This window comes from Lucilia cuprina, chromosome 6 (assembly GCF_022045245.1).
Source record: "Lucilia cuprina isolate Lc7/37 chromosome 6, ASM2204524v1, whole genome shotgun sequence".
NCBI lineage: Eukaryota > Metazoa > Arthropoda > Insecta > Diptera > Calliphoridae > Lucilia > Lucilia cuprina.
This window is the reverse complement of record NC_060954.1, coordinates 61352098-61379700: the sequence shown is the minus strand read 5'-3', so window position 1 is coordinate 61379700 and position 27603 is coordinate 61352098. Positions and strand designations below refer to the sequence as shown.

General features: G+C 31.7%; 4 protein-coding genes across 13 annotated transcripts in view; 3 read left to right on the top strand and 1 right to left on the bottom strand.

Annotated features, from left to right (window-relative positions):
- LOC111677993 (solute carrier family 12 member 6) overlaps positions 1-16302 on the top strand; it is a 41423-nt gene extending 25121 nt beyond the window's left edge. For 6 of the 10 annotated variants that reach the window (XM_023439209.2, XM_046953946.1, XM_023439210.2 and 3 more), the window contains 21 exons: positions 6822-7016; positions 7191-7324; positions 8049-8131; positions 8216-8318; positions 8687-8792; positions 8938-9067; positions 9609-9727; positions 9796-9878; positions 9993-10128; positions 10367-10523; positions 10754-11013; positions 11088-11340; positions 11406-11768; positions 11866-12052; positions 12103-12330; positions 12392-12499; positions 13127-13174; positions 15467-15559; positions 15720-15847; positions 15936-16075; positions 16152-16302. In XM_023439209.2, the coding sequence (XP_023294977.1) occupies positions 6822-7016; positions 7191-7324; positions 8049-8131; positions 8216-8318; positions 8687-8792; positions 8938-9067; positions 9609-9727; positions 9796-9878; positions 9993-10128; positions 10367-10523; positions 10754-11013; positions 11088-11340; positions 11406-11768; positions 11866-12052; positions 12103-12330; positions 12392-12499; positions 13127-13174; positions 15467-15559; positions 15720-15847; positions 15936-16075; positions 16152-16243 (3146 nt within the window). In that variant the 3' untranslated portion in view covers positions 16244-16302. The remainder of the gene's footprint in view (positions 1-6821; positions 7017-7190; positions 7325-8048; positions 8132-8215; positions 8319-8686; positions 8793-8937; positions 9068-9608; positions 9728-9795; positions 9879-9992; positions 10129-10366; positions 10524-10753; positions 11014-11087; positions 11341-11405; positions 11769-11865; positions 12053-12102; positions 12331-12391; positions 12500-13126; positions 13175-15466; positions 15560-15719; positions 15848-15935; positions 16076-16151) is intronic. The other 4 variants (XM_023439212.2, XM_023439214.2, XM_023439215.2 and 1 more) reach the window with 4 other exon arrangements.
- A 1820-nt stretch (positions 16303-18122) lies between these two features.
- Positions 18123-19465, top strand: LOC111678039 (CCR4-NOT transcription complex subunit 11). The gene is made up of 4 exons (XM_023439272.2): positions 18123-18511; positions 18579-18718; positions 18777-18942; positions 19005-19465. Exons 1-4 carry the CDS (start codon positions 18242-18244, stop codon positions 19200-19202), a joined length of 774 nt encoding a protein of 257 aa, XP_023295040.1. The 5' UTR covers positions 18123-18241; the 3' UTR covers positions 19203-19465.
- Positions 19466-19497: 32 nt separating this feature from the next.
- Positions 19498-25989, bottom strand: LOC111678001 (integrator complex subunit 1). Its single transcript, XM_023439224.2, has 3 exons — positions 24491-25989; positions 23446-24428; positions 19498-23382 (listed from the first exon to the last, which is right to left on the bottom strand). The coding sequence occupies exons 1-3, from the start codon at positions 25872-25874 to the stop codon at positions 19498-19500; spliced, it is 6252 nt and encodes a 2083-aa protein (XP_023294992.2). The 5' UTR covers positions 25875-25989.
- A 324-nt stretch (positions 25990-26313) lies between these two features.
- LOC111678027 overlaps positions 26314-27603 on the top strand; it is a 1700-nt gene continuing 410 nt past the window's right edge. Inside the window, exons 1-2 of the mRNA XM_046955835.1 lie at positions 26314-26414; positions 26478-27603. The exon at positions 26478-27603 is cut by the window's right edge and continues 410 nt beyond it. Coding sequence (XP_046811791.1) covers positions 26490-27603 — 1114 coding nt within the window. The 5' untranslated portion in view covers positions 26314-26414; positions 26478-26489. The remainder of the gene's footprint in view (positions 26415-26477) is intronic.

Genomic DNA, 27603 nt, shown 5'->3' with positions numbered 1-27603 from the left:
AATATAACTGAAACGAAAATTTGTCAGCGATAAATGTAATAATTTAATGGATTTCTGTACGAATATTAAAACAAATTAAATTGACAGTAAAATGACAGCAAAAATATGTATTATTTATAATCAACAACGACCAATACAATTCGTTAAACGCAATACACTTAATCTAAATATACAAATAAAATAATTACATTATGACTGATTTCTATTAAAATATTCACATTTTCTATATTATTTACCTGTTTAATAATAAAACACCTGTAAAACTGGCAGAAAAAAAGCTAAATTTAAGAGATTATAATAAAAACCAATTACGGCTTATCGAACCTAAAAAAGGTGATAAAATATTTTTTTTACAATCCCTAGCAGCGACAACAACTGCAGCAGTTATAAATTGTGTTTGTGTGTAATATATATGTATGTATGTATCTATAACCTATAAATTGTATGATTTTCATTGACATTTCTTATTATTAGTACACACTTATTTTGGAATAAAGCCATCAAAAGATATTTAAAGTATTTTATTTACAAAAAAAATTTTTTGTAAAATGTAATAAAAAAATCAATGGAAACAATTCTCTTCGAAAATTTTTTTCCTTATTCCAATTTAATGTCTCTATTACAATTGTGTGTATGGCTTTTTATTTGTTATTTTGTTTTTGTTGTTTTTAGGCTAGAGGCGTTATACTGTGCCATATTTTGTACCTAGTATTATAATCTTCTTACAATTATGAGCAAAAACAAAAACAAGAGAAAATGGAAAAATGTGAAAAAAGAACGATAAATATTAAAAAAAAAACAAGTCCTCTTGTTTTCAACTGGATACTCATTTCTGTTAATCATCCGTTACACACTGTTTCCAAAAGAAAACTATTGCTTTAGCAACATTTTGTTTTTTGGAGTAATGCTTTTAGTATAGTAAACCTTTTTGTATTAATAAAACTTTATTATTCATTTGCATTTTATTTACCATAAAATAGACTCCTTGTGGTATGAGTATTAAATAAAATTTTTAAATATTACTCATACCACTCGTATGCTAATAATGCCAAGCATACAAATGAAAGTGACAACTAAGAATATCACAAGTTTTTAAGTTTTTCTCTTTATTTTGATAATGATTTGAGTAAATTAGAAGTTGAAGTTTTCAGTTCGATACTGAAATTACTTTTCTCTCTGGGATGGAAAATTTAGTACTATTGTGTTTTTTTAAGTTTTGAGAAGAGAAGATATTAGACTAGCTAGAGGACTAGTTAACAGAGTAAGTAAACCTCAGACTAGTTTATAGAATGGTTCACAGAGAAGTAAAGAGTACATATACCAAAGTTGTTTTTTCTATAGACTAGTTAACACTCTAGTGCATAGACTAGTTAATACTCTAGACAAAAGATTAGTTCATGGTCAATAGATTTGTCTATAAAGTAGTTAATAGACTTAATCTTGGCCTATTCAATAGACGGCTCAATACTCTAGCCCATAGACTACTTCAAACACTCATCTATACAAAAGTAAATAGACTAGCCAATGATTTGTCTAAGGACTAGTCAAACATCTAGTCTAGAGACAATTTAAGAGATTAGTCAATAGATTTGTCTATAGACATGTCCATAGACTATTCAATATTCTAGTTCATAGACTAGACAAGTGAAGGAACTAGTCAATATATTGGCAAATCGACTGGTGTTTTGCCTAACCAAGAGACTTTTCAATACACTAGCCAAGAAACAAGTGATTAGACAATTCAAGTCCTGGATTAGTTAATAGAGTAGCTAGAAAACTGATTAATAGATTAATCTATTAACTAACCCAAACACTAATCAAGAGATTTAAGCCGGCTTTACACGATCACATATGATCTGTCAAAATTTTGTGTAGAAAAGTACGGATGGGATCGTCTAAACGCTATATGTAATGAAACCATCACACATTAAGAGAGAGAATACAGATGAAAAATTTGACTCTCTTCATTTTTGCCATGATTCAAAAAATAATCAGGTCACATTGGATCAGGGATGTATTTTTATGTAAACACATACAAAAAAGTGAAACAGCTGTTTCCATCTTATTTTGTTATTGTTTTATACCAATCAACCTAAACACAAAATATTTAAATCATACGACTTTTATTCTATTTTTTGTTATACGGATGGAATTTCATTTTACTTTTTCATTAGGCTTTACGTACGTAAAGTGTGATCGTGTGAAGTGCCCTTTATCCATAAACCATTGTTAAAATGTAATTTATTATTTTGTATTCCAAAAAGTGATATTTAAAGGTGAAAAAAGTTCTCGATGGTGTTTAGAAATGAAACAAAATTTATAGTCTCTGGAAATGGTGTAATTGAGCAGTAATTTAGCATCTTCATCAACAACATCATCGTTTACCAAGTTTAATATAAAAAAAAACTTAGTATAAAACTCGATATACAAGACAAATACATATAAAAATATAATTTCTATACAACCCTGCAGTTCGGGGTAAATATACAAATATTATTTTAATAATTATTTTTAACCTAGGTGGAAGTAATTTAATATGTAACTATAATACTTAATTTTGAAAATTAATAATATAGTTTGCATTAGATTACCAGTAATGGATTAAGTAACTAATACTTCAGTTATAAATAGTAATGGCTTTGGTGGCCTTAATATCTACTGGATAACTGAAAATACTAAGGAGAAGATTTACTACTTCCGGCTACATTACTTGGAGATAGTGAACTAATATTTTTGTTCCTTTCTATATAAATTCTAGTCTACTAAGTACTTTGGCTACATGGACTCCTTGTAAAACCGCAGGATTCTAACGAGATACTTTAGCAAAATATCTGTTTGTCATTGTGTGTGTGTGTATAAATCGTATACATATAATATGACCTAGGTTTAAAAATATATAGTTGTGTGTCAGAGTAAAAACGACTCTTGTTTTTTTCCTTTTAATTTGGAATTTGTGGCAGAATTTAATACAAACGCTGGGAAACATAAAAATTCATATAAATGTGTGAATGTATGTGTATGTGAATATACAAAAATATTCTTTCTTTTCCTGTATATAAGTTTGTATGTGTATATCACCTACTTACACATAAACAGGACCCTTTTTATTTTGTGAAATTTTTTTATTATATTCATTTTTGTTTTTATTTAAAAAGATTCAAAATAAGATACGAACACAATCTTTTTTTATTTATTTTTTATTAATGTAGGTAAAATAAGTATATGTTTATGTACGTATGTATTTGTTTATGATCTCGTTTTTTTATTTATGTATTTATTTATTCATATAGAATTGGTTTTAAATCTTCAACACGATTTTAAGCCCAGTGCTATGTAAAAATGCTTAAAGGGGTAGTAAAGTTTAAGCTTAAAAGGTGGGCGTAAATAAGGTGATCTGAAGTATTTATTTTTTTCATTTCATTTATACACAAAAATATCTAGATACATAAAATTCGTAATATCTACATACATATGTATATGTATGTGTACACCTACAATTTTCACCTATACACATACATACACAAACAAATAACATTGTTTGTTATTTGTTAACATTACAGGTCACAGGTCTTTTGAGCAGTTTGTATAAAAATGTTTGCTCTTTGGTCTTTTTTGTCTGCATGTGTATATATTATAAGTTGGTATATAACATACGTATGTACATATGTATGTGTGTTGACGTTCATTTTCAATGTACATATGTATAAATAATACATGAACACACATAGCCATACATGCATAAATTTATAGGTCTACTATACATATTTAGTAGGTCGGCTCTAAAGTGGCAATCATCTGAAGTTTAAAATAATTATTCATCGTTTTGCTTAATTTTCAGATTTTTCTTAAAATACCTCTTTTAAAGTTATTACAAAAGGTTATAAGCAAATATATTAGTTTTTACATTAACATTTTATTGACTGTATTTTTGAACAAAATCATATTCATATTTCATATTTTCATTTCTATTTTTGCCCCTACGACAAATAGGTCTAGGCTAGACTATAAACTAGACTATAGACTAGACTATAGACTAGACTATAGACTAGACTATAGACTAGACTATAGACTAGACTATAGACTAGACTATAGACTAGACTAGACTATAGACTAGACTAGACTAGACTAGACTAGACTAGACTAGACTAGACTAGACTAGACTAGACTAGACTATAGACTAGACTAGACTAGACTAGACTAGACTAGACTATAGACTAGACTATAGACTAGACTAGAGACTAGACTAAAGACTAGACTAAAGACTAGACTATATACTAGACTATAGACTAGACTATAGACTAAACTATGGACTAGACTATACACTAGACTAAAAACTATTCTATACACTAAACTACAGAAATACTACAGATTAGACTAAAGCTTTAAATATCCTTCGTTTGAAAATATTTATGATTTTTTTGTGAGCACTCCTAATCAACATAGTCGTGTATACATATATTTTTTATAAATTTTCATTTTTTACACATGATGCCTACCACTATTTTTTATTTAATTTTTTTCTACACTTATTCATGTAGAAAAAAACAAAGCTTGAAGTTTTCCATTTTTAAGGTTTTATTATGATTTATGACTTTTATATGATACGAAAAAATAACGATTTTCTTTTCATCTTGATTTCGTGGCTTTTCTACTGGTAACATTTTAATACTTTAAATTATAATTAAATAAAGAAATATATGTATATGAATAAAATAGCAACATCCTGCTATTGCTGCTGTACCTGTAAATTATCTTTAATCTAAAAAAAACATTTTGCTAAAAAAGAAATATGTATGTACTAGTTGAATATTTTTTGTCGTTTTCATTATCCGCGGCAAATGTATAAATCTTTTTTTAGGACAAACTTTTTTTGTGTGTCGTTTTGTGCGGAAAAGAAAAGTTTTGAACACATAGTATTAGATTGTGCAATGACATCCCGGGGATAAATGTATTAGTTATACATTAAGCGAAATAAGAAGAAAAGCAGGATTATTTCAGTTGAATTTCTATTGTGTTTTGTAATCATCATGTAAACTTAATTGCAGTAACTTAATTTAATTTACATATTTGTTTAAATAGAAATTAAAAGAGATTTTAAAAAGAAATTCGCATTTAAAAATGAAATTTACATTTGAAAAAATTAGACTAATTAAAACAGTTAAAAATTGATATGATAATATCTATTAGATATTCTTTAAATCTATAGAACAGGCATAGACAGTGATTGCTGATTGCTTTTGTTAGTTGTTTAAACATGTGAGAAAGCAAGAACAGGCATCTTCAGAGAGAGTTCTATTTGTTGTTTATAAGAAAGAAAGAAAAAAAGTAAAAGAACTTACGAGAAAACTCTTTGCCTAGATCTTATATTCTATAGAGTGTTAAAGAAACAATTTTCACTTTTTAAAAAAAATGTCTAATAATAATTATTAGCCGTCTGATTATAATTAAATACATATGTATGTATCTCTATGTAATATCTGAATACATACATATGTGTAATGTGATGTACATCTATAATTAAGCTCTATTGTAACTATAATGGTGATTGAAATCATAATCCTTTCATCATAGCATAAAAACTTGATATAATTAGTTAACAGTAATTGCCTAAATAATTATCATGATATGATTTTAATTTTTACTTTTCAACTCTTTAATTATTAACTCTTATCCATGTCCCTTATATATTAGAAACAACTAATCTTTAGTTCTGGAACAAAAATATGTTTAACATGTGCATAGTAGGGCAAACGAGGAAGTCAATCGTCACATCATTATTTCGAAGAGACAGCAAAAAGCCTTAGTTTGTTTTCCAAGTGTCCACAAGTGTTTCGCTTGGAAACTAAAGTGACAATTGTATTTTCCCACGATTACAAAGAGTACATCCTCAAGGAAAGACAAAATAGAGTCACCAAGGTGGATAGACGTAAATGGAAAACGCATTGACTAGTTAGTTGGTTAGTTAGTTAGTTAGTTAGATAGATAGATAGATAGATAGATAGATAGATAGATAGATAGATAGATAGATAGATAGATAGATAGATAGATAGATAGATAGATAGATAGATAGATAGATAGATAGATAGATAGATAGATAGATAGATAGATAGATAGATAGATAGATAGATAGATAGATAGATAGATAGATAGATAGATAGATAGATAGATAGATAGATAGATAGATAGATAGATAGATAGATTAGTTAGTTAGTTTGAAAGGAGGATGTACATATATACCTTCGAAGAAATACTCCTAGGCCTTTACCAGCCTATTGTGCCCACCTTAACCAGTTCTGGTCTACCAAACCAGAGCAATAACCACTAACCTACCGGAGGCCACTCGTTCTAGTTGTTGTATACAATTTGAGTTTGCAAGGATCATCTTTAGGTCAAACGCTTCTAGTCCTTTAATCTGAATTCGAAATCATCATCTTCGGAACTAGTTTTAATGTTGTTTTATATAGTTAAAGTACATCGTCTTAGAAATGGTTCTAGAACTATGTAATTCTTAAAACGATTTTAAAATTGTAAAGATTTTAAATAGTCTTGAGAAATAAAGAATTATTCATTATCTCAGTTATATAATGAATACGCGTATGAATTTAACTTAAACATTTCCTCTAAAGTGATATATAATTTAAAGATAATCTTAATTTTCCCTTAAACCCTTTAAAGGCTTTAGCTTTTCTAAATCCTTATTTACATAAAAATTTTGTTTAAATTATTTTAATAAATATTAAAACAATAACAACAACTAACCTACAACAACTAAGTAAATCTACATAAACATAATTAATCCTAAATAAAAATATATTTTACAGAAAAATGTGATGGTCAAACCGTAGATGAAAACAACGAAAAATCAAATATTGAACCAGGTTTATATTTATACGATGAGGAAGTAGAAACAAGACCGCATATATCGCAATTTATATCATCACTTGCAAATTATGAAAACACTATACCTGCAGCAACTGATCCAGATGCTAAAGCACCCGCGCCCTCGGCGCGTATGGGTAAGTAATTACTATAAATGATTTCTGTCCTTGTTTTGACCAATTGAATAAAATATGAGCTAAACCTTTTTTTTGGTTTTTGTTTATATTTATGTATTGTTAAAGATTAATTATTCTTTTTTTTTTCTTCTTTTCCTATGTGTGTGTGTTTTGTGTTCTTTTTGTCTTCCACAGGTACACTGATTGGTGTATTCTTGCCATGTATTCAGAATATTTTCGGTGTGATTCTCTTCATTCGTTTAACATGGGTTGTTGGTACTGCTGGTGCTATTTGTGGTTTTCTTATTGTTCTAACATGTTGTTGTGTGGTAATTATTACAAACAAAAACCAAAAAAAAAAAAAAAAAAAAAATAACAAAAAAACAAACAAGAAAAGAAAGTATATTTAAAGGAGAAAAAAATGTAGATTTAATTAAAAATCCTTTTTGCTCTTTGTTTGTGGTGTTTATCTTATTTTGGGTGGTAAATAAGATTTGCATGAGTTGATTTTTCAAATTCAAATACTTAAATGAAAAATGACCATGATGAACGTACATAGATACATACAAACATACTAACTACACCTAGATTTCAACGGTTGAGAAGAAGAGATTGATGAGCTTTAAATTATGTATGCAAAATAAAATATGGGGTATTAAAAGTTTCTTTTATATAAATATTTTTCTTTTTTTTTCAATCTGGTTCTTTTTTTGAAATTGGTTGTATGCCAGCGTTTATTTATTATGTCTATTAAATTTAGGAACATAAAATTGAAATTAAGATTGAGTAGCTATTATTACATATTTATATTCAAGTAAAAACATTAGTAATTACTTAACCCTAAAAGGTAATGCGAGTTTATAATAATGTTAATGTGTAATAATTTCGTCAAATTTTTTTAAGATTTTTTTTGAAATTAGTTTAATTTGAGCTTTTTTTTAAAGTTTTAAGCTACTTACAGATATTACTTTAAAACTTGTTTAAACAAATTTTTACAGTTACTTTCCACAAACAAGATTAATTTCCTTAAATTTCTTAACCCTCTTCGAATAGACTATGCTAACGGCGATTTCCATGTCAGCTATTGCTACAAACGGCGTGGTGCCGGCGGGTGGAAGTTATTTCATGATATCAAGGTAATTTTCTTTTTTTTTCATAAATACAAACTTTATATGTTTATATTAATCCCTATCGTTGCAATTTAATTATCTGTTCTTTAGATCACTTGGGCCTGAGTTTGGTGGAGCGGTAGGTATGCTGTTTTATACGGGTACAACTTTAGCTGCGGCCATGTACATTGTGGGTGCGGTTGAAATTGTTTTGGTAAGTTGGTTTGAATCTTAAAAGTTAATATAAAACCATTATTTTAAAAAGTTGAAAAGTTTAAAATGATCCCATTTTTCGTAAACGATATGATATTTAATATTATAGTTAAACATTATATCGGATAGTTTAAGAGGTATTTATCGAAAAGAAATATTTGGGATCGTTTTAAATTATTCACAGATTTTTCAGTTGTTGTCCTTCTCATCCGCCCGTAGAAAGTTAATGAGGACTTAAACGCAACAAGACTTCTTTTGCAGGAATCGTAAATTTTATTGAAAACGAACAAAACCTTTAAAAATTTCAGATTAATTTCCTTTATATTATCTATAATGTTAATTCTATGATTATATTGAATTTCTTTTTAGACGTATATGGCGCCTTGGGCTTCAATATTTGGCGATTTTACAAAGGATGCAGAAGCTATGTACAATAATTTCAGAGTATACGGTACTATACTGCTGGTGTTCATGGGTATGTTTTTTTATACATTTGAATTTAGGTTTTATATAAAATCGATTCTTAGCTTAAGATTATTATCATTATGACGAACTCCGTCTCGAGTTAAACTATGCAACTTCAGTATCAATATTTTCCTATTTATGTTTTTCTTTAACAGGTTTAATTGTCTTCCTGGGTGTAAAATTCGTTAATAAATTTGCTGCCGTGGCCTTGGCCTGTGTCATATTCTCCATTATAGCTGTCTATGTCGGTATTTTCGACAACATCAATGGCAATGAAAAACTTTAGTACGTGTAATGAGGTTTTATAAAATGTTATGATTTCATTAAAAACAGAATCCGTAAAGTTATCGCTATAGCTTATGTATCAAAACATAAATCAATTAACAAGTTCTTAAGACTAAAAAAAGAGTATACTTTTGTAAAGGTTTGAATTCCGCCAAATTCGTATCTAAATTTATTCAAAACATCGGGTTCTTGAGATTTCTAATCGTAAAGTTGGAACCTGATTTTTTCGAAATTTAGATGTTTTATAAAATCTAATATCATCTGACAGTTGTTATACCATTTCAAAACAATTACTTCACAACTGTTATATCTTGTCTGCCACGATATCTCAAAGAACAAACAAGATCTATAGAAAAAAAGTATGGCAGAATGCAGAATCAATATTACTCGATCACGAGTATTAATCGTTTCATTTTAACATTAGCAAGAGAACTATTTTATATCAATCACATCATTAACGGATTCTATAATGAATGAAAAACATTAAAAAATCCTTAGAAATCTTTTTTCTAATGCTTTCATATTCCCTTTTACCCTACAGCATGTGCGTTCTCGGTAAACGTTTGTTAAAGGATATACCCATCGAAAATTGTACAAAAGATGATACATTCCTTAATGATTTATATTGTCCCGATGGCAAATGTGATGAATATTATATGGGTAAGTGTAAACAAAATGAATTTGGAAAAATTAAAATTAATGATTCTCAAATTGTTCCCTACTCGCAGCCCATAATGTTACCAAAGTTAAAGGTATTAAAGGTTTGGCCAGCGGTGTATTCTATGAGAATTTGATGCCCTCCTTTTTAGAGGTAATTACACATCTATACAACAAAAAAAAAGAAGAAAAACAAACCAGAATGACGATTGTTAATAAACTTAATTATATTTGTTGTTGTTTTCCATTCTTTTTTTGTTTATTGCAGTTGGGACAATTTATTTCATATGGCAAGAATCCTGAAGATATTGACAATACAGCTCCCTCAACATACAATCAAGTCATGGCTGATATTACCACATCATTCACTCTACTTATTGGCATCTTTTTCCCCTCGGTCACAGGTTAGTTAGATAGTTGTTGGCAATGATGATGATGATGACTCTTGTTGATTATCCAGTTGTTAATTGTTTAAATGTGATTGTTGGTTATCTATCGTGGGCTTATCATTGAGTAGTTGGGTGTTTCGTTTGTGTGTGGGAGTAGATTTAGTTACTTTTATTGTTACACTAATCATGCTAATTAATTGAATGTTTTATTTTCTCTCTCTCTTTCTATTGTGTCACATCCTTTGCCTCGCAGGTATTATGGCCGGTTCAAATAGATCAGGCGATTTGGCTGATGCCCAAAAGAGTATACCAATTGGCACAATTTGCGCCATTTTAACCACAAGTACAGTGTATCTATCATGTGTGCTGTTATTTGCTGGAACCGTTGACAATCTATTGCTAAGAGACAAGTAAGTTAATCAAGCGTATTAACGTATGCAGTAAAACATTTGTAATATGATTTTAATTAATAGCAATTAAATAAAATTACCATGAAAATTAAGGAGCATAAGATTATTTTATATTAGTTACATCAAAGTTTGACACTAATTTGACATAAAAATATGCAGTACTTTATACTAACGAGCTCTTTCAATTGCGACTGTATGTTTATGTAAATGATATATCTTTTCGTTTATAGATTCGGTCAATCAATCGGTGGCAAACTAGTCGTAGCCAATATGGCCTGGCCAAATCAATGGGTCATTTTAATTGGTTCATTCTTATCAACACTCGGTGCTGGTCTACAAAGTTTAACCGGTGCCCCACGTCTCCTACAAGCCATAGCCAGAGATGAGATTATACCATTCTTGGCACCATTTGCCAAATCATCTAAACGCGGCGAACCCACTCGTGCTTTACTCTTGACCATACTAATTTGCCAGTGTGGTATTTTATTGGGTAAGTTTCTCTAAGAATTAAAAAAAAAAAATATAAATTTATATATAACTGATGTGAATGCAAACACATTTTAGGTAATGTTGATTTGTTGGCTCCTTTATTGTCCATGTTTTTCCTTATGTGTTATGGTTTTGTTAATTTGGCCTGTGCCGTGCAAACTCTATTGAGAACCCCCAATTGGAGACCACGTTTCAAGTTCTATCATTGGTCTTTATCACTAATTGGCCTTACTTTATGTATATCCGTTATGTTTATGACATCTTGGTACTTTGCCTTAATTGCCATGGGTATGGCGGTTGTGATTTATAAATATATTGAATATCGCGGGTAAGTAATATCTTAAAAATTTGAATTAAGATCATTTAATCAATAAAATGCTAACATTTAATTAGAGCCGAAAAAGAATGGGGTGATGGTATTAGAGGTATGGCTCTTACCGCTGCCAGATATTCGTTGTTACGTTTGGAGGAAGGTCCACCACATACCAAAAATTGGCGTCCCCAGATTTTGGTGCTCTCCAAATTGAATGACAATTGTATGCCAAAATATCGTAAAATATTTGCATTTGCTACCCAGCTCAAGGCCGGTAAGGGTTTGACCATCTGTGTGTCCGTCATACAGGGAGATCATACCAAAATTGGCCATCGTGCCGTTGAGGCTAAACAGGCATTGCGCAAGTACATGGACGATGAGAAGGTAAAAGGTTTTTGTGATGTTATGGTGGCTAAAGAAATTGGTGAAGGTTTAAGTTCAGTGTAAGTTTTAGTCGTGAACTTTGCACGATTTCATTATTTAGTCTATGGCTATGGGTGTTAGTAAAACTGTTTTTTATTCTGGGATCAAAAAATATAGTATTCAGACAATTGGTTTGGGGGGCATGAAACCGAATACCGTGATTGTGGGATGGCCTTACAGTTGGCGCCAGGAGGGTAAACAAAGCTGGAAAATCTTTATACAAACAGTGCGCACAGTTGCTGCTTGCCATATGGCATTGTTGGTGCCCAAGGGTATTAACTTTTTCCCTGAATCCAATCACAAGGTAAATAACGTTTTATTATGTGAAGATTTCGGATTATTGTTGTAACTCAGCCTGATTTTAAGATTGGCGGTAACATTGACATCTGGTGGATTGTACACGATGGCGGTCTTTTAATGCTGTTGCCATTCTTGTTGAAACAACATCGTACATGGAGAAATTGCAAATTGAGAATCTTTACGGTTGCCCAAATGGAGGACAATTCCATACAAATGAAAAAAGATCTCAAGACATTCTTATATCATTTGCGTATAGAGGCCGAAGTTGAAGTCGTTGAAATGGTGGGTTATAATAAAAAGAGTAATTTCAAAGATTAAAAACTCCATTAACTTTTAATTACAGATGAACAGTGACATCTCCGCTTATACCTATGAGAGGACCCTAATGATGGAGCAAAGAAATCAAATGTTGCGTGAATTAAGATTGAATCGTATTGAAAAAACCAAAGTCGTATGTACAACATTTCATTATTATTTACAATTGTTTTATAATCTATTTAAAAACAATTTAAATGAAAAAGTAAACAAAAGTATGGTTTCATTATTATTAAACAAAATATTGAAACTGTACTTTCTATAACTTTAACCTTTGACACCAAACAAATCAACAATAACAACAACAATCTCTCTAACAGTTCTGCATTTAACAAACTCTCTCACTCACTCGCCTAACAAAACAGTCACTCACTCAACCAGTCACTTGTCATTTATCAAGTATAATAAAATGTCTTTTGTTCTTTTGTAAGATTATAATTTCGATAATTTTTTTAAATATTTTATACAAATCATTGGATCAAGTTTATATTTTAAGTTATTTCTATTATTCAAATGTATTTGTTTTATTATATCGTTTCCGTTTTGTTACTTCTCTTATATACTTATGTCCATTTATTTACTTACATTTACTACTTATATACTTTATATATTTATTATTAATATTATAACTGTATGTATATTTGTTTATATACTTATAACGAAGATATTTTTTAATACAAACAAACTACTTTTTTTGTAAAATCTAAAAAAAACAACAACAACAAACAATTTGCAAAAAAAAAAAACAAACAAAATATAACAGAATTTAGTGGACAAGAAATCAACAACTGGGGAGGACAAAATGCCTTTGGTAAAAATAACAACAAAACTAAACATAATTCTTTTCTATTCTATGTATTTTTCTCTATCTACTACATTTATCTATATCGTAAATAATTTTTTTTATTGTTCTTGTTCGTTCTATTGTTATTAAATGTTTATATTTTATAAAACGTGTTCAAATTCATTCAACATTTACAATGATGAAAGTTGTCTTTTCGTACATTTGTTTAGCATTTCACTCATCCTTTCTCATATAAAGACACATACACACGGTCAATTATTTCCTGAATGTGTGTTAAGGAACTTTCTCGCTCTGTCTCATCTTGTTTAATCAATTTTACATTTTCTTTTATTGTTTTAAACAAACTTTTCATTGATTCAAAATCATTATGCCATCATATTCTTCACTCGCTGTTATAAACTTTCTTATGACGTCTTTAATCATTTTCCAGTTGCTGGGTTATTTTTTTAATTGAAAGTCATTTGTTGTTAATTTATCATTTAAGGATTTTTCGCATTTTTCGCCTTAAATGTTTATCGCTCATTTAACTCATTCACTTCGTTTGTCATTTCATTTCTCATGACTTTGGGTATGTTCTGTAATTTTTTGTAAATTAAGTAATTTGTTTCTTTAGTTTTAGTTGAATTGTACCACTGTATGGAGTACAGGGTGTGATAATTTTGATGTAGTTTTATAGTTGTAATAACAAAATGTCGACGAATTCTGATTTTGATTGTTGTGATTTCTTTGTTATTTTTGATGTTAAATTTTTAAATTTTAATTTCTTCTAACTTTTTAAATGAAAAGAAAATTTTTGATTAAAAAAGTTATCGATCAAGTTTTTATAGAAAATATTTTGACCAGTTTTTGTTGAGACATTACTTTTTGACTTCGTCTTTGTTCGTGGAATGCTAGACTTATTTTTGTTATTCGTTGATTTTCGCTCTTTTTTTCAACCATGAATGATAAAGAATGTTCATTTAAATGACGCGAACAAATTTTAAGATCAAATCCTCTCTTTGAAAAGTTATTAAAAAGTTATAAGAAAAGTAAGTTATAAGAAAGTTTCTTCGAATTTGATAGATAAAATTCCCAAGAGATCCGCGGGATTCGTTTTCTTATATAAAAATATGAATTCAGTTTAAGGGCCCTTCACACGAGCACACTTTACGTGCGTAAAGTCTTATCATAAAGAGAGTCATACGAATGTTAATTTTGCCTTCTGTATTTTCTCTCAATGTATGATGGTTCCACTACATATTGCGTTTAGACGATCCCACCCGCACTCTTCTAAACAAAATTTTGACAGATTATTATTACATGAGTGCTCGTAGGAAGACTGCCAACAATTTTTTTACCCAGAGACTTTGCTAAAGAAAAAAATATTTTCTTTTGTCTTTATAAGCAATGTGTCGACTTTAAACTAAAGTTCTCCTTTCAAACTCCATTTTAAAGTCCAAAGATTAGACTTTCATAGGATATAACAAATATTTGCAGTAAAGATGTTTTAACGTCCCAAAAATGGAGAATTTTTAAACCTAATGACATGATATGAATGAATTGAGGCCAGAATCGGATTAAAAGCTGCTCAGACCTTTAGAAATTTATAACTTTTCGAGTTTTTTTATGTTAAATTTTGTTAGCCTGTGTTATTCTTTCTAATTTTTTGTCAATTCCAGACAAATAAAGTTATAACTAATTACATACTCAATATACCTAATTGGCCTAAATGACTATAGGACATTATTTTTAACTTAAAATGGTAAGAATTCAATATTAATATTGAAATTATCACATCCTGTATTAAATTTATAGATATTAGGCACTTAAATTAAAACATGTAAAATAATATTTATCAAAAAAAGCATGATAGTACATGTTTAATTTTGCAATTATTTGTATTATTTAAGTTCGGCCAAAATAGTTTTATACAATTTGAAAGCAAATCGAAAATTGCCTTTTAGTAGAACTAGTATACCCCCCAATTATTATAATTTACTTAAGTTTATTTTAGTTTGTAAATAGATATTTTAGTTTTAATTTTAAACTTTTTTGCAAAACTTTTTATTTCATATTTCATTACTTGTATAATGAAATTAAGCAATTATTTAAATGTATATTTTCAAAATTATTTTCATTATAGCTTAATTATTTGGTGATGGATAGAGTTTATTATTTTCAAAAAAAAAGAAAAGAAATTGTTTGGTTTTCAAAATTTTATTATTATAATTATTATTTTTGATAATTTTATTTAAAAAAAAAAAGAATGCATTTTATTTGAAACAAGTTTATTATTATGATTTTTGTTTAATTTTATAGGTACAAACAATAATTGATCATCATCATGAAAGTATGAAAACATCATCCAAAGTCCGATTTGCAGATCCCACAGTAGAAGAAAAACACGAAAATGTCAGTTCTACTCAAAAATTAACAAAACAAAATTTCCTTACATAACTTACTAACTAACCTTCCTAAACCATTCACTATTCTTTTCTTTTTATTTACAATCTCTCACTCTCACTCACTCACACTTTTATTGATCTGAATCTGGGCTAATAAATGTTTGTAGGAGTCCAAAGATGATGAAAATAACATCAGTAAAGCCTACGAGGCCAATGATGACAATAGAGAAAAGAACAAAGATGATGACGATGAAGATGGCGATGGCAGTAATGATGAATACGTAGAAAAGAAACCGTAAGTATTGAGGATCTCCAAGATCCTTGAAAATTGTAAATAAAATTCTTATGTTAATGATCGTTTTTCTCTCTCTCTCTCTCTTTAGAAATGAAATGAATGTGCGTCGTATGCACACGGCTGTTAAACTTAATGAAGTTATTGTAAATAAATCACAAGATGCCCAATTGGTTATAATGAATTTACCTGGTCCACCCAAGGATATTAATCCAGCACGTGAAAGCAATTGTATGTTAATATCAAAATCCTCCCTCTAGTGTCCAACATTTCTCTTAAATTCATTTATATTCTAATTCTTTTACAGACATGGAATTTTTGGAAGTTCTTACAGAAGGACTGGAAAAGGTGCTTATGGTTCGAGGCGGTGGGCGTGAAGTGATAACTATTTACTCTTAAGCAGTAAAATATAACAACAAACAAATAAAAAAAATTAAATAAACAAAACCAAAAAAAAACACCACCCCAACAAACAAAATTTAAAAGATATAAAACAACAACAACAACAAACAAAACAAAAAAGTAAAAGATGATAACAACAATTTTGTAATATTTGAAACTTAGGCAACTTTTTGAATCAATTAATATTCAAGTAGTAATTTTAGGTATTAAAATGAAATAATAAATGAAAACAAAAATGCAATTAAAACTATTTTAACTTAATTTTATGTATAAAGATAATAAAACAAAATGTTATAGTAAATAATAAAAAAAAATTAAAAACCAATTTAGTAAAATAAAAACAAAAATTTAGTTCTTATTTGTGCATTTTTTCTTTATATCGTGAAGTATGCTGAAATATAATGTACACTTTCAGACGAACCTAGAGTCTATAGGACCCAAAGGTTTTAAATCTACGTTAATTTTCCTTTCTCACATAAAACAAATAAGAGTTTAATATCCTTCTGTGCCGCATCTAATATACCCTACAGCATAGTTTATAAAAAAGCAGTTAGTATGTATTCTTATACAAAAAATCTAAAATCTAAATATTATAGTCAAAATCATGGTTTTATATTTATATTTATTATATATAAATATATAATAAAAACCTTCAGCAGTCCTTAAGAAAGTAAAAAAGCGCAGCGCAGCTTTTGCTGCATTTCTGTAAATTTCCATTTTTTGGCTTTACTTTAACTTTATTTTAGAGCTTTTGCTATTTTTAAGCAAGCAATACAAACCCCGGTAAAATTAATTTTTAGTTAAAACATAAAAACACGACTTTTTTGACTTTTCAACTTTCCAACTTTTTTCGATTTTGTCCCAATTCTATCGACTTTTCAACTATTTTTGACTTTCTCCGACTTTTCGACTTTTTGACTATTTCAGACTTGTCGACGATTTTCGACTATTTCCGACTTTTTTCGATTTTCAACTTTTTTCGAATGTTTGACTTTTTTCGACTTTTTCCCACTATTTTCGACTTTTTCCGACTTTTTGACTATTTTGGACTTTTTCCGACTTTTCGACTTTTTCAGACTGTTGGACTTTTTTGACCTTTTTCGACTATTTTTGACTTTTTTTCCAAAGTCGACTTCTCGACTTTTTCACAGACGATAGTCGAGTAAGGTTCTATAGTTGAAACGAAAAGTCGACTTTTCGACTTTTTGCATCATATGAAAAGTCGACTTTTCGACTTTTTGCATTTATTAAAAAGTCGATTTTTCGACTTTCATTTAATTAAAAGTCAATTTTTCGACTTTTAATATTTTATAAATAGTCGACTTTTCGACTTTTTCGACTATTTTCGACTTTTTCCGACTTTTTTCGACTTTTTCCGACTTATCGAATTTTCCGACTTTTCGACTATTTTCGACTTTTTCCGACTTTTCGACTTTTTCCGACATTCGACTATTTTCGGCTATTTCCGACTTTCGACTATATTCGACTTTTTTCGACTATTTTCGACTTTTTCCGACTTTTCGACTTTTTCCGACTTTTCGACTTTTTTCGACTCTTTCCGACTTTTCGACTTTTATTTACAAAGTCGACTTTTCGACATTTTTCATAGAAGATAGTCGAGTTATCGACTTTTTTGGAACAAAATAGTCGACTTCGACTTTTCAACTTTATTCCACAAAAAGTCGATTGTTCGTTTATTCGAAATTCGATTTATAGAACCCTATAGTCGAGTTATCTACTTTTTTAGAGCAAAATAGTCGACTTCGACTAAAATTCAGTAATTTTCAACTTATGACGCGTCGGCATAATTTTCTGTCAGTGATAAATGTTCGAACTAAACTCGTATGATCTGGCAGCTATGTTGTCCATTCGATGCAAAACATCTGGTTTTGTGTTGTTGCACAGCTGTTGATAAACATTAAATTTGATTTTTTAGAGATTTTGTCATTTAATTATGTTATTTTATTAAAAACAGAGAAAACTTAAAGTAAAATTATGGCAACTAATAATTATCCTGCTCCGGAATTCTTTTCAATTGCTCCGCCATTGATGGATTTTGAGTCCGAGCTAATATGGTTCGATTGGACGGAATCGTTTAATGTTAAAGTGGAGTATGACAAAAGTAATCGCATTAGTACCAATACAAGGGAATTAATGGAGTTGGCCTTTACACAACCCCTAAATTTGCAAGATCAAAAGTTACTGTTGAATGAGCTGGTCAAAAATCCTTTCTTTGTCTACCAAATACGTCTAACGCCCGATAAGGTAAAACAAAGACAAAGGAGTACTTGCATATTTAGGTGTTACTGACATATGTTTGCTTTTATTTTAGTTACCACGTTTAGTGGAAAATAATCCCATGATCTCTTTTGAAATTTTGGTTAAACTAATGGATTCTCCCGAAATTACCGAATATTTTCATGTTTTGGTTAATATGGATATAACATTGCACTCTATGGAAGTTGTTAACAGGTACATTGTATATGAACATAAAATAGGTTTTCAATATTATAATATTTTATAATTTTAGATTGACCACTTCTGTTAATTTACCCACGGAATTCATACATTTATACATAAGCAATTGCATTTCATCTTGTGAAAATGTCAAGGACAAATACATGCAATCTCGTCTGGTACGTTTGGTATGCGTTTTCTTACAATCTCTTATTCGAAACAAAATTATTAATGTAAAGGTAATGTTATCATTTATTGGAAAACTTGTATCAATATTAAATATTTCTTTCTTAATAACTAGGAATTATTTATTGAAATTGAAACATTTTGTGTGGTTTTCAATCGAATTAAAGAGGCCGTAGCATTATATCGTCTATTGAAACATTTGGATATGGGAGAACCTGCCCAAAATCCAACACCCACCAGCGGCAGTAGTTCTAATACAACCTCATCATCTTCATCGAGTAGTAAAAATGATAAAAATGGAACAAATAAATAATGTATGAAATAAATTCAATCGTGTATTTTGTTGAAAAGATAAAATTTTTATACTAGTCCGAATTTGTTTTCAAATTAAAAGACTTTCTTACCAATTTCAAGTTCAATTTGATCGCGTTTTAACACAAAACATTATTCAACTTCTTTTGAAATCAATTTTTATTTATATCTCTATAAAATAATTATACTTTAATGCTTGTTAAGCTTATACAATAATACAATACAATAAAAATAAAACGTATTCATTACATTTAATAGATAAAATTCACTTATTCTGCTTACAACACATAATGGTCCTAATAGCCATGCTGCAGCATTATCGTCTGCAGTACTCGCTTTATTTGTGAATTTGTATTTAAACGTGATTTAATACCCAACGCAAAGGATACGGCCAATATCTCGATTGCATGCTCTTGCAGCAACAAAGTCATCTCAGATAAATTATCAATAGCTGTGGCTGCCACCGAAGGATTGTCATCTCTGAGACATTGTATGTAGGCGTTGAGAGCACAACGGTTTACATCCGATCTGCCCGGGTTGTGTTTCAGATGACGTATTAGCAAAATAAAAGCGTTCGATCTAATTTGAGCACTTGGCGAAAATATCAACTCTAAGAGGCGATCAAATAGTTCACTTAGAAAATTAAAACGTTTCGAAGTGAAACTTTCAATTTCCTGCAAGGGTCCCAGTATGGTATCTTCCGCACTAGAATGTTTAACAATCTTAATGAGATTTGCAAAGTGTGGTGATATGGATGATTTATTCAAGGTGCCCGATATGGCAAATGTAACCGCACCACGACTGTTAATGTCCAAATTGGATAGTTGATAGCTCGACATGGAATCCGAAGAGTCCGTTTCCATTGGTGTTGACAGTTGGGCATTACGATTCTCTTGAGAGGTGGAGGAGGTATCTTCAAAGTCAAAGTCTTGTTTCATTTCCACATTATTCAACGAAGAACTTGAGGACTTCTGCTGCAGTAACGTTATGCCTTGTACTAATTGATGTAGCGATTGCAAAGAACTATAACGATTCGCCAGATCCATGAGCACCTCCACATATTGCTCTATAAATACCAGGGCCGTAGAAGGATTTGAGTTAATGTAGGCTTGCAGCAATTCGATGAGTTTAATTAAAATGTGATATGATTCCTTGACATTACTGTATTGTTTGAAAAATGTAAAATAGCATTCCAAAGCCGATTGGAATTCCTCCTTATAAATATCATCGAAACAAAGAGGTTGCAATAATTCCAAAGTTCTTAATATCTGTATAAAACGATGCATGTGGTACTCATCTCTTATAACGCGCAGACTTAATTGACCACGTCCCTGTATTAATGAAGATAAAACCCCCATTTGTCTAAGAAATAGAGCTGGATGGGAGGCTGCCATTTTACGTATTAAAAGTTCAGTATCACTCGAAAAAGTTTCAAAATCTTTTTTGGTAAATAAATTACCCAAACAAGTAATTAAATTGTTGGACACTTTATCGGCCTGGCAGCCATTTAGATTTTGTAATTTATCAGTATACGATTCTAATTGATGGCTACGTATGAACTTAATGGAGGGATACATTAAATACATTTGCCTTAAAACCTTTAAACGCAACTTTTGCGAACAATCACATTCAAACACATACTCAATGAACTTGATCAAATTGTTGGTATTCTTTTTGCACACACGGAACAAAAGATTAATGCGACAGCACAACACAAACGCATATTGGGAGGCTGAAGTTTTCAGTTCGGATTCTCCTTCTCTTAAAATGAACTCAGTAAAAATTTTTAATTCTTTGTCGGTGAGTGAAAACAAGTTTTCTGTGGGATCTGCTTTCAAAACACAACGATCGCGACCCTGCCACAATTTCGGATTATTAATGAGAGCCTGGACAAAATTTAAAACGGCAGAATAGTCCAAATCTTGATCTTTGCACTGCAATAAATACTCTAGCGTAGATATAATAGTATCCCAGTTGGTTTCATGACAAATCCACGATAACAAATAAAAACGAAAATCTCCCGAAGATTTTGAGAATAAGAATGGTAAATCTTGTTTGTTGTAGACACAACATAACTCAGGATCGTTGTCTGACAGCAAGTCTACCAACATGCCGTCACTGTATAAAGTGTGTGTGTTGATCAAAGAGGACTTCATGCGATTTCTAAACTGCATTAACATTTGCTGCAATGTAAAACGAGAAGGTTTATTTTGTAGTCTGGGTTTGGCCAATTGCTGTTGACCACTAGCAGACAAATTCTGCAAACAATTAGTATACAATATCGTCTTGACACTAGCACTGTCTTTGTGTTTGTTAAGCAGACAATATTTAAAGAATTTTGAATTTTCATTAATGGCCTGGGGATTTAGTTTCATTATGGATCTGGTTAATAAAACAATCTGCTTTGGCTCCAGTACATTTATCAGCAAGTTTTCCATATTGCCATGATTTAAAGTCTTCAGAAAACAATGGTGCAAGTGAGAGGCTTCCTTATTTAAAAGTTGATGAAGTAGAATTCTAAAATCCTGTTCATTAAACTGATTGCTATTGGGACATTTTAAAACTTTATAAATCAAATCTTCTGCTTCTTTAGCGTTTGTAGCAGGAGCCAGGGATTTGTTAAATATAGTTTGATTAACAGGACAAGGTGTTAACTCTTCCAATTGTATACATTCCAAAATATCATTTCTTATCTTTGGATTGTCAGCTACTGTCTGAGAATGCGAGTACAAACCCAAGGCCTGAACAGTAAAGTGACCATTTTTAGCTCCTCTTACTTGTTGAATTTCTATCAACTGGGCCAAGTAGGCCTTATTCAAAATGGCATTCTTAACCGTATCGAATTGTTCGATAACAGCATGATCCAATAAAGCTAACAACTTGGACATGGAATTGATGGGTGTTCCAAAGTTTTGCACAAACAATACAATTTGATCAGGAGTCAATTCCCTTATTGCCGCCTCAATTAGCCTGTCCACAGAAGAACGTATCATTTTCAATTTCAGCCAGTCCGGCAGCAATTGTACAGGTTCATGCGGCATATTGGGTATGTAGGCTATGGGCACATTACCACCCAATGGAAACCAATAATCCAAAATTGGTATAGATTCAGGCATTTGATTGCTTGAATGCGTGAGCAATATAATAAAAGCATGAATTATATTAAGATGCAGTGGCAATTGGATGCCATCATTAAACTGCACCATCAACAAATCTGGATACTCAGTCCATTGATAAGTCTCATGATGATCGCCCAGCTTGATAATGTAATTGTTGAACATTACAAATAAACACTTTAAAGTTTGCAAACGATTCTCTTCATCCAACTTGGCCAGCTCATCATTTGCCATGGTGGTCACTGAACCCTCTGGCAAGGGAATAATATGTTGAAACATAGTACTGCGTTCAACAATCAATTGAGCCATATCGATAACATGATCCAACATATCAGTTACCGAATCATCTAAAGTGTTTGCCGCAATAAATTGTATATAAGCCATTACCAAATCCGGGGAGTTTTCCACCTGACAAGCCGATCGCAACTGGGGTATTATAAAAATACGAACATCATTAAAATGTGGTATCTGTGGAATGGCACTTAAAAGCCATTCATTGGGACTTAGTTCAGAGCATTTGAATATGATTTTCAGACCCCTTAAAGCGGACAAACGTGTCTGTTTTACAGTAGAACACAAACGTCTAAATATATAATCCAATATCTCGCATACAGTCTGCTTACTATATGTGGGATCCATTATTACGTTGCGCAAAAAGTTGACCAACTCTGCATCACGACTATTTTCCTCATTTATAATGTTGGCATTGAAGAGCAAAAACTCACAGAGACATTGTACGGGCAAGTGATTGAAGTCACCGTCACTATTTTGCACCAGATCCGAAAGCCATGGCATAGATTGTGTGGTGCCCTGCCTCTGGATAATGTCTAACAATAAATCTGGTTTGCGACTACGACACAGCAAATGACCAATTTTCAAGGATTTGTTTAAAGTGCGCAACTGCTCCAGAACCCCACTCGGTACTCGCCTCGCCACACCCATGGGATCCATTAGCATTAGCTGTGAAGTAAGAATGGCATTCTCCTCGGTAATTACTGCTTGAGAAGTTTGAGCGGCTAAATACGATTCAAATTCAACAATGTGATCACGTTCTAAGGGTACAATCTGGAAAATTTTTAATGATTGGAAAATAAACTAATATGTTCAAATATAGCACTGAAAACTGACCTGCAATTCCTCTTTACTCATAGCGGTCTCATTAAACTGATTGGTTATGCACATTTCCATTAGCATTTTCATGGTGGGATAATGATTCCAACAGAATGCTCCAAATGTCGATGGATTGTGAGCTGAAATCATTAACATTATCAACCAAGCCTTCCAATACAAAACTGTAATTGCTAATTTCGGTGGTTCGTAGTCAACGGGTAAATTAATATTTTCCGGATGATGATATTCGGCCATGCTAAAGAGAAAATCGATAATATCGAACTTATTCGCCTGAACCACTGGACAATTGGTAATGCGCATTGTTGAGGCTCTTTTAATTAACGATATAATTATATCGAAGGTATCGGGTATGGTGAAGGGAATTTCCTTCGTTATTCCAATTAGGATAATGCGCAATAGTGTGTCCTCATGTATGGGAGTTTCCGATACTAAACGCAACAATGTAGTTCTTTCCGGCTCGGAGGGCCACTGATCATAACGTGAATACTGTTCAGCATTTTCCAATAGCAGTATTTTGTGTAAACCTTGAAAAAACTCCCCTGCCTGCAATTTAAATAGAGTGGGTACAATTTCATACATCCATGAGACACAATCCAATTGTATTTGACACATTTGGTTATAGAATTTTAGCAGAACAGCATTGTTGGCTGTATTATCTTTCGTTACTCTTAACGATATGCTCGCCTCTCTCACTTGTGGCGATACGGACAGCAACATGCTTAGACATGTTATATCTACCATGGAATGAAATATGCGATCTCGAAACTCGGAACTTTCTATTTGTTTGTTCAGTTCGGGACGACCATTAAGAAAAACTTTACAAAACACCACCAAGTTTATGTCGTTGCGTAGCATGCGCACCAATTCACGTAGAAAGACTCGTAGGGTCCGTAAGCAGTCATCACGTTGCAAAAGAAATTCTTTATAGATTTCAGCCAAATGTTTAGCTGAATCATCGGGTGCCGCCTGAAACATGGTAGCTGAAAATGGAAAAAAAAATAGTTTACAAATAAAGCTCTGCTAGAAATCTTAAACCTCTTACCCAACATTCCCATATTATTTGGATTTCTCGTATTCGACAATTCGTTTTGTACCACCAATTTTAAAATCACATTTAGAATTCCCGGCTCTAAACGTATCATCTCTTTTATGCAAGACATATAGAAATTTATAAGTGGTTTCGCTTTCAGTCTCATTTTCACCAATATCGCCAAAACTTCATGGTCTTTAACATATTTTGCTCTCACATTGAAGCATACATACGATAATAGTTCCTGGGCAAATTTCACCAATTTGCCATTATGTATCCATAGTTCCAAACGTGATATGCACATGTGACGCACTTCTACCAGGCCCGATGTTTTGCAAAGGAATTTTAAAAAGTTACGGGTGTAGCATTCCTGCTGTTGACGTTTATTGAGCTGTTCTTTGATAGCATCGGTTACATATTTCTCCACAATACGCTCAGAGTCCATATAACGATCTTTTACCTCACAATACGATTCACAGCCCTGTTTAAAGTCACAGGGTTTCGCTGAACCGCTGGCCTCCGAGTTATCGCACGAATCATCGTCAATGTTTATGGGAACTGCGGGTTGTTGTGTTGTTTGGGTGGGAGTGGTGGTTGTTGGAGTGCCGGCACCACTTGATGGTCCTGCCCCAGATTCATGCTGTAAATAATTCAGTTGTGGTGTTCGTGTTTTAAAAGCAGCAGCTATATTCTCTATAAACGGTGCACACAAACTATTGTCAGACCAAAAACGATCGTTAATTGCATCTTCTATGTAGATGCGCATGAAAATTTCTGGCCATTGCTGCTTATCGCTGTAGGCGCGGGCCAAAAGGTTACAAGCCAAAATATGGGAGTAGGGTGTCTGTCTCATTTTAGCATTGAAGTCTCGCCGCAGGATATGTAACAAGCCAGATGTAATAATATCATTGGAAAAATAATCTGGATGTAATTTGGCCAAATATAAAATACCCAACATGGCCACTGTATCTGGTTTGGATTTGGCATATGAAGATATTAGATTTTTAATGCAACCGCAAATGACTCTTACTAAGGTCTCGGTATCGTGTTGTTCAGCGGCCGCCGTTACTGTTTCTACAATATCAAGCGAGTCGCAATCGGTGGCCATCTGTTCCCATAGTTCACTAGAAGGTGCTGAGTTGGCAGCTTCACCAGGTATTCTGCTAGTAGTTGATAACTTTGCCTTCTTAGCAGCCATCATTGAAGTGCTGGCTCCCGAAGTTTCTCGTTTTCGATCGACTGACGAACCACTAGACGTCTTGCTAATGGGTACAATTTTTGCTTTGGAATCATCTCTGTAGCCTTTGGAGCCTAGAGCGAAAAATTCACTGCCCGCATGTGAAGATACTTTCTTTGGCGCCCTCTGTGAAGAGGAGGAAGGCTTATTGCGATCCATGTCTATTTTAAATTAAAATTGAAATAAAAAAGAAACTATATAATTCAACGCCTCATGAAATTCTGCCGATATTTTTATGGAATCTGTTTAAAATAAAAAGTAAACAATAAAATAGTTGAACTGTTACGGAATGGAATGAAATACAAACTGTAAACACAGCAGGCTGATGTCAACGTTGTGTTAAAATTATCTCACAATTTAACAGAATGACTCAAAAATAATAATTTTTTTTATGTTTTTTGAGAAAAATTTGGTATACTACGATTTTTTTAACAAAATATGCTATCAATATCTAATCGAAAGCAAAACTTATTATTATAAAATAATATTTTTGTATAGTATTATTTATTGTATTTTTTTTAACATTTTCTAAACTCAAAACCTGTGATTAACGAAATATTCATAATCACCCTATTGTTTTAATTCAGTTTACTACCAGTGTTTTATAATTACGCTACGTTGCTATTTTCGAATAGAATTAAACCAGAAAGAAAAAAGATTTCAACTTATTTTCATAGTAATCTAAAGAGATTTTCTGTTGTAATAACAATAAACTCCCTCGTTAAAAGAAAAGTATTTATTAATTGTTAACTTTTTGTGTAGAACATCGAAATAATGGCAGATACGAGTAAAACACGTATGAATTTAGCGGCCATAAAAAAGGTTGATCCCTATGCCAAGGACATAGTGGATACATCATCACATGTGGCATTCTACATTTTCAATTCAGATCAAAACGAATGGGAGAAAACTGATGTCGAGGGAGCCTTTTTCATATACAGCCGCAATGCTCAACCATTTCACAGTATTTTCATAAACAATCGCCTAAACACGACATCGTTCGTCGAGCCCATTACCAGCCACTTGGAATTGCAGGCGCAGGCACCTTTCTTGCTCTATCGTAATGAGCGGTCACGTATCAGAGGTTTTTGGTTCTATAACAGTTTAGAGTGTGATCGCATAAGTAAGTTGGTTAGTGAACTGGTACAGACAGCTGGGGGCTCGGGCGAAAGTATCATAACTGCTGACAATTCCACACAAGTGAACGATGCTAAAGAAAACAACAATGTGAATATATTTAAAATGTTATCGAATGCTCAGCAAGAATTTAACAACAGCAACCAGCAGCAGAACCATAAAAATTCCACAACTCCAAATAATGTTGGCAGTGTTCAGTTGGCACAACACACACCTACACAGAATATCGCTTCGGGAAATGTTTTGAAATTTTTCGAATCGGCAAAGCCAACAGCAGAAGTAGCAAGTTATACTCCTCGTATATTACCCAATACCTTGTCGGTGGAACAATTAGAAAAGCAACAGCGTGATGTAGCTCCCAACTCCCTACAGTCCATAGGTAGTGGTGGAGGAGCCGCAATTGATGAAGGCAACAATTCTCTTTACCACAATCAGACGGAAAATTTGACAAATCGTTTGTCTTGTTCTTTACTCGAAAGTGCCACTCTGGAATCGTCTAATTCCATGTTTAATAAACCTGTACCCAGGCCAGGTAGTGGTTCTTTGGATATGAAGCCCATTATATCCCGGGGACCAGATTTTGGTTTCGCAAAAGCTTTGACAGCAGCCACATGCACAACCGGCCAGATGCCGGGAGAGCAAATTTCGTTAAGCAAAATATTTTCCAATCTAAATCTACAGCAGAGTCTATCACAGTCGAATTCAGCCATGTCCGGAGGAGGATCCAGTGGCGAGGTGGTAAACAAGCCGG

Bases quoted from the DNA above. Each gene is read 5' to 3' on its own strand.
- LOC111678001 (XM_023439224.2), bottom strand. From the start codon at position 25,874: ATGGATCGCAATAAGCCTTCCTCCTCTTCACAGAGGGCGCCAAAGAAA. The intron at 24,429-24,490 runs GTAAGAGGTTTA...TTCCATTTTCAG, and splicing joins AAATAATATGGGAATGTTGG to CTACCATGTTTCAGGCGGCA. The intron at 23,383-23,445 runs GTCAGTTTTCAG...AAAATTTTCCAG, and splicing joins TGAGTAAAGAGGAATTGCAG to ATTGTACCCTTAGAACGTGA.
- LOC111678039 (XM_023439272.2), top strand. From the start codon at position 18,242: ATGGCAACTAATAATTATCCTGCTCCGGAATTCTTTTCAATTGCTCCG. The intron at 18,512-18,578 runs GTAAAACAAAGA...CTTTTATTTTAG, and splicing joins TACGTCTAACGCCCGATAAG to TTACCACGTTTAGTGGAAAA. The intron at 18,943-19,004 runs GTAATGTTATCA...CTTAATAACTAG, and splicing joins ACAAAATTATTAATGTAAAG to GAATTATTTATTGAAATTGA.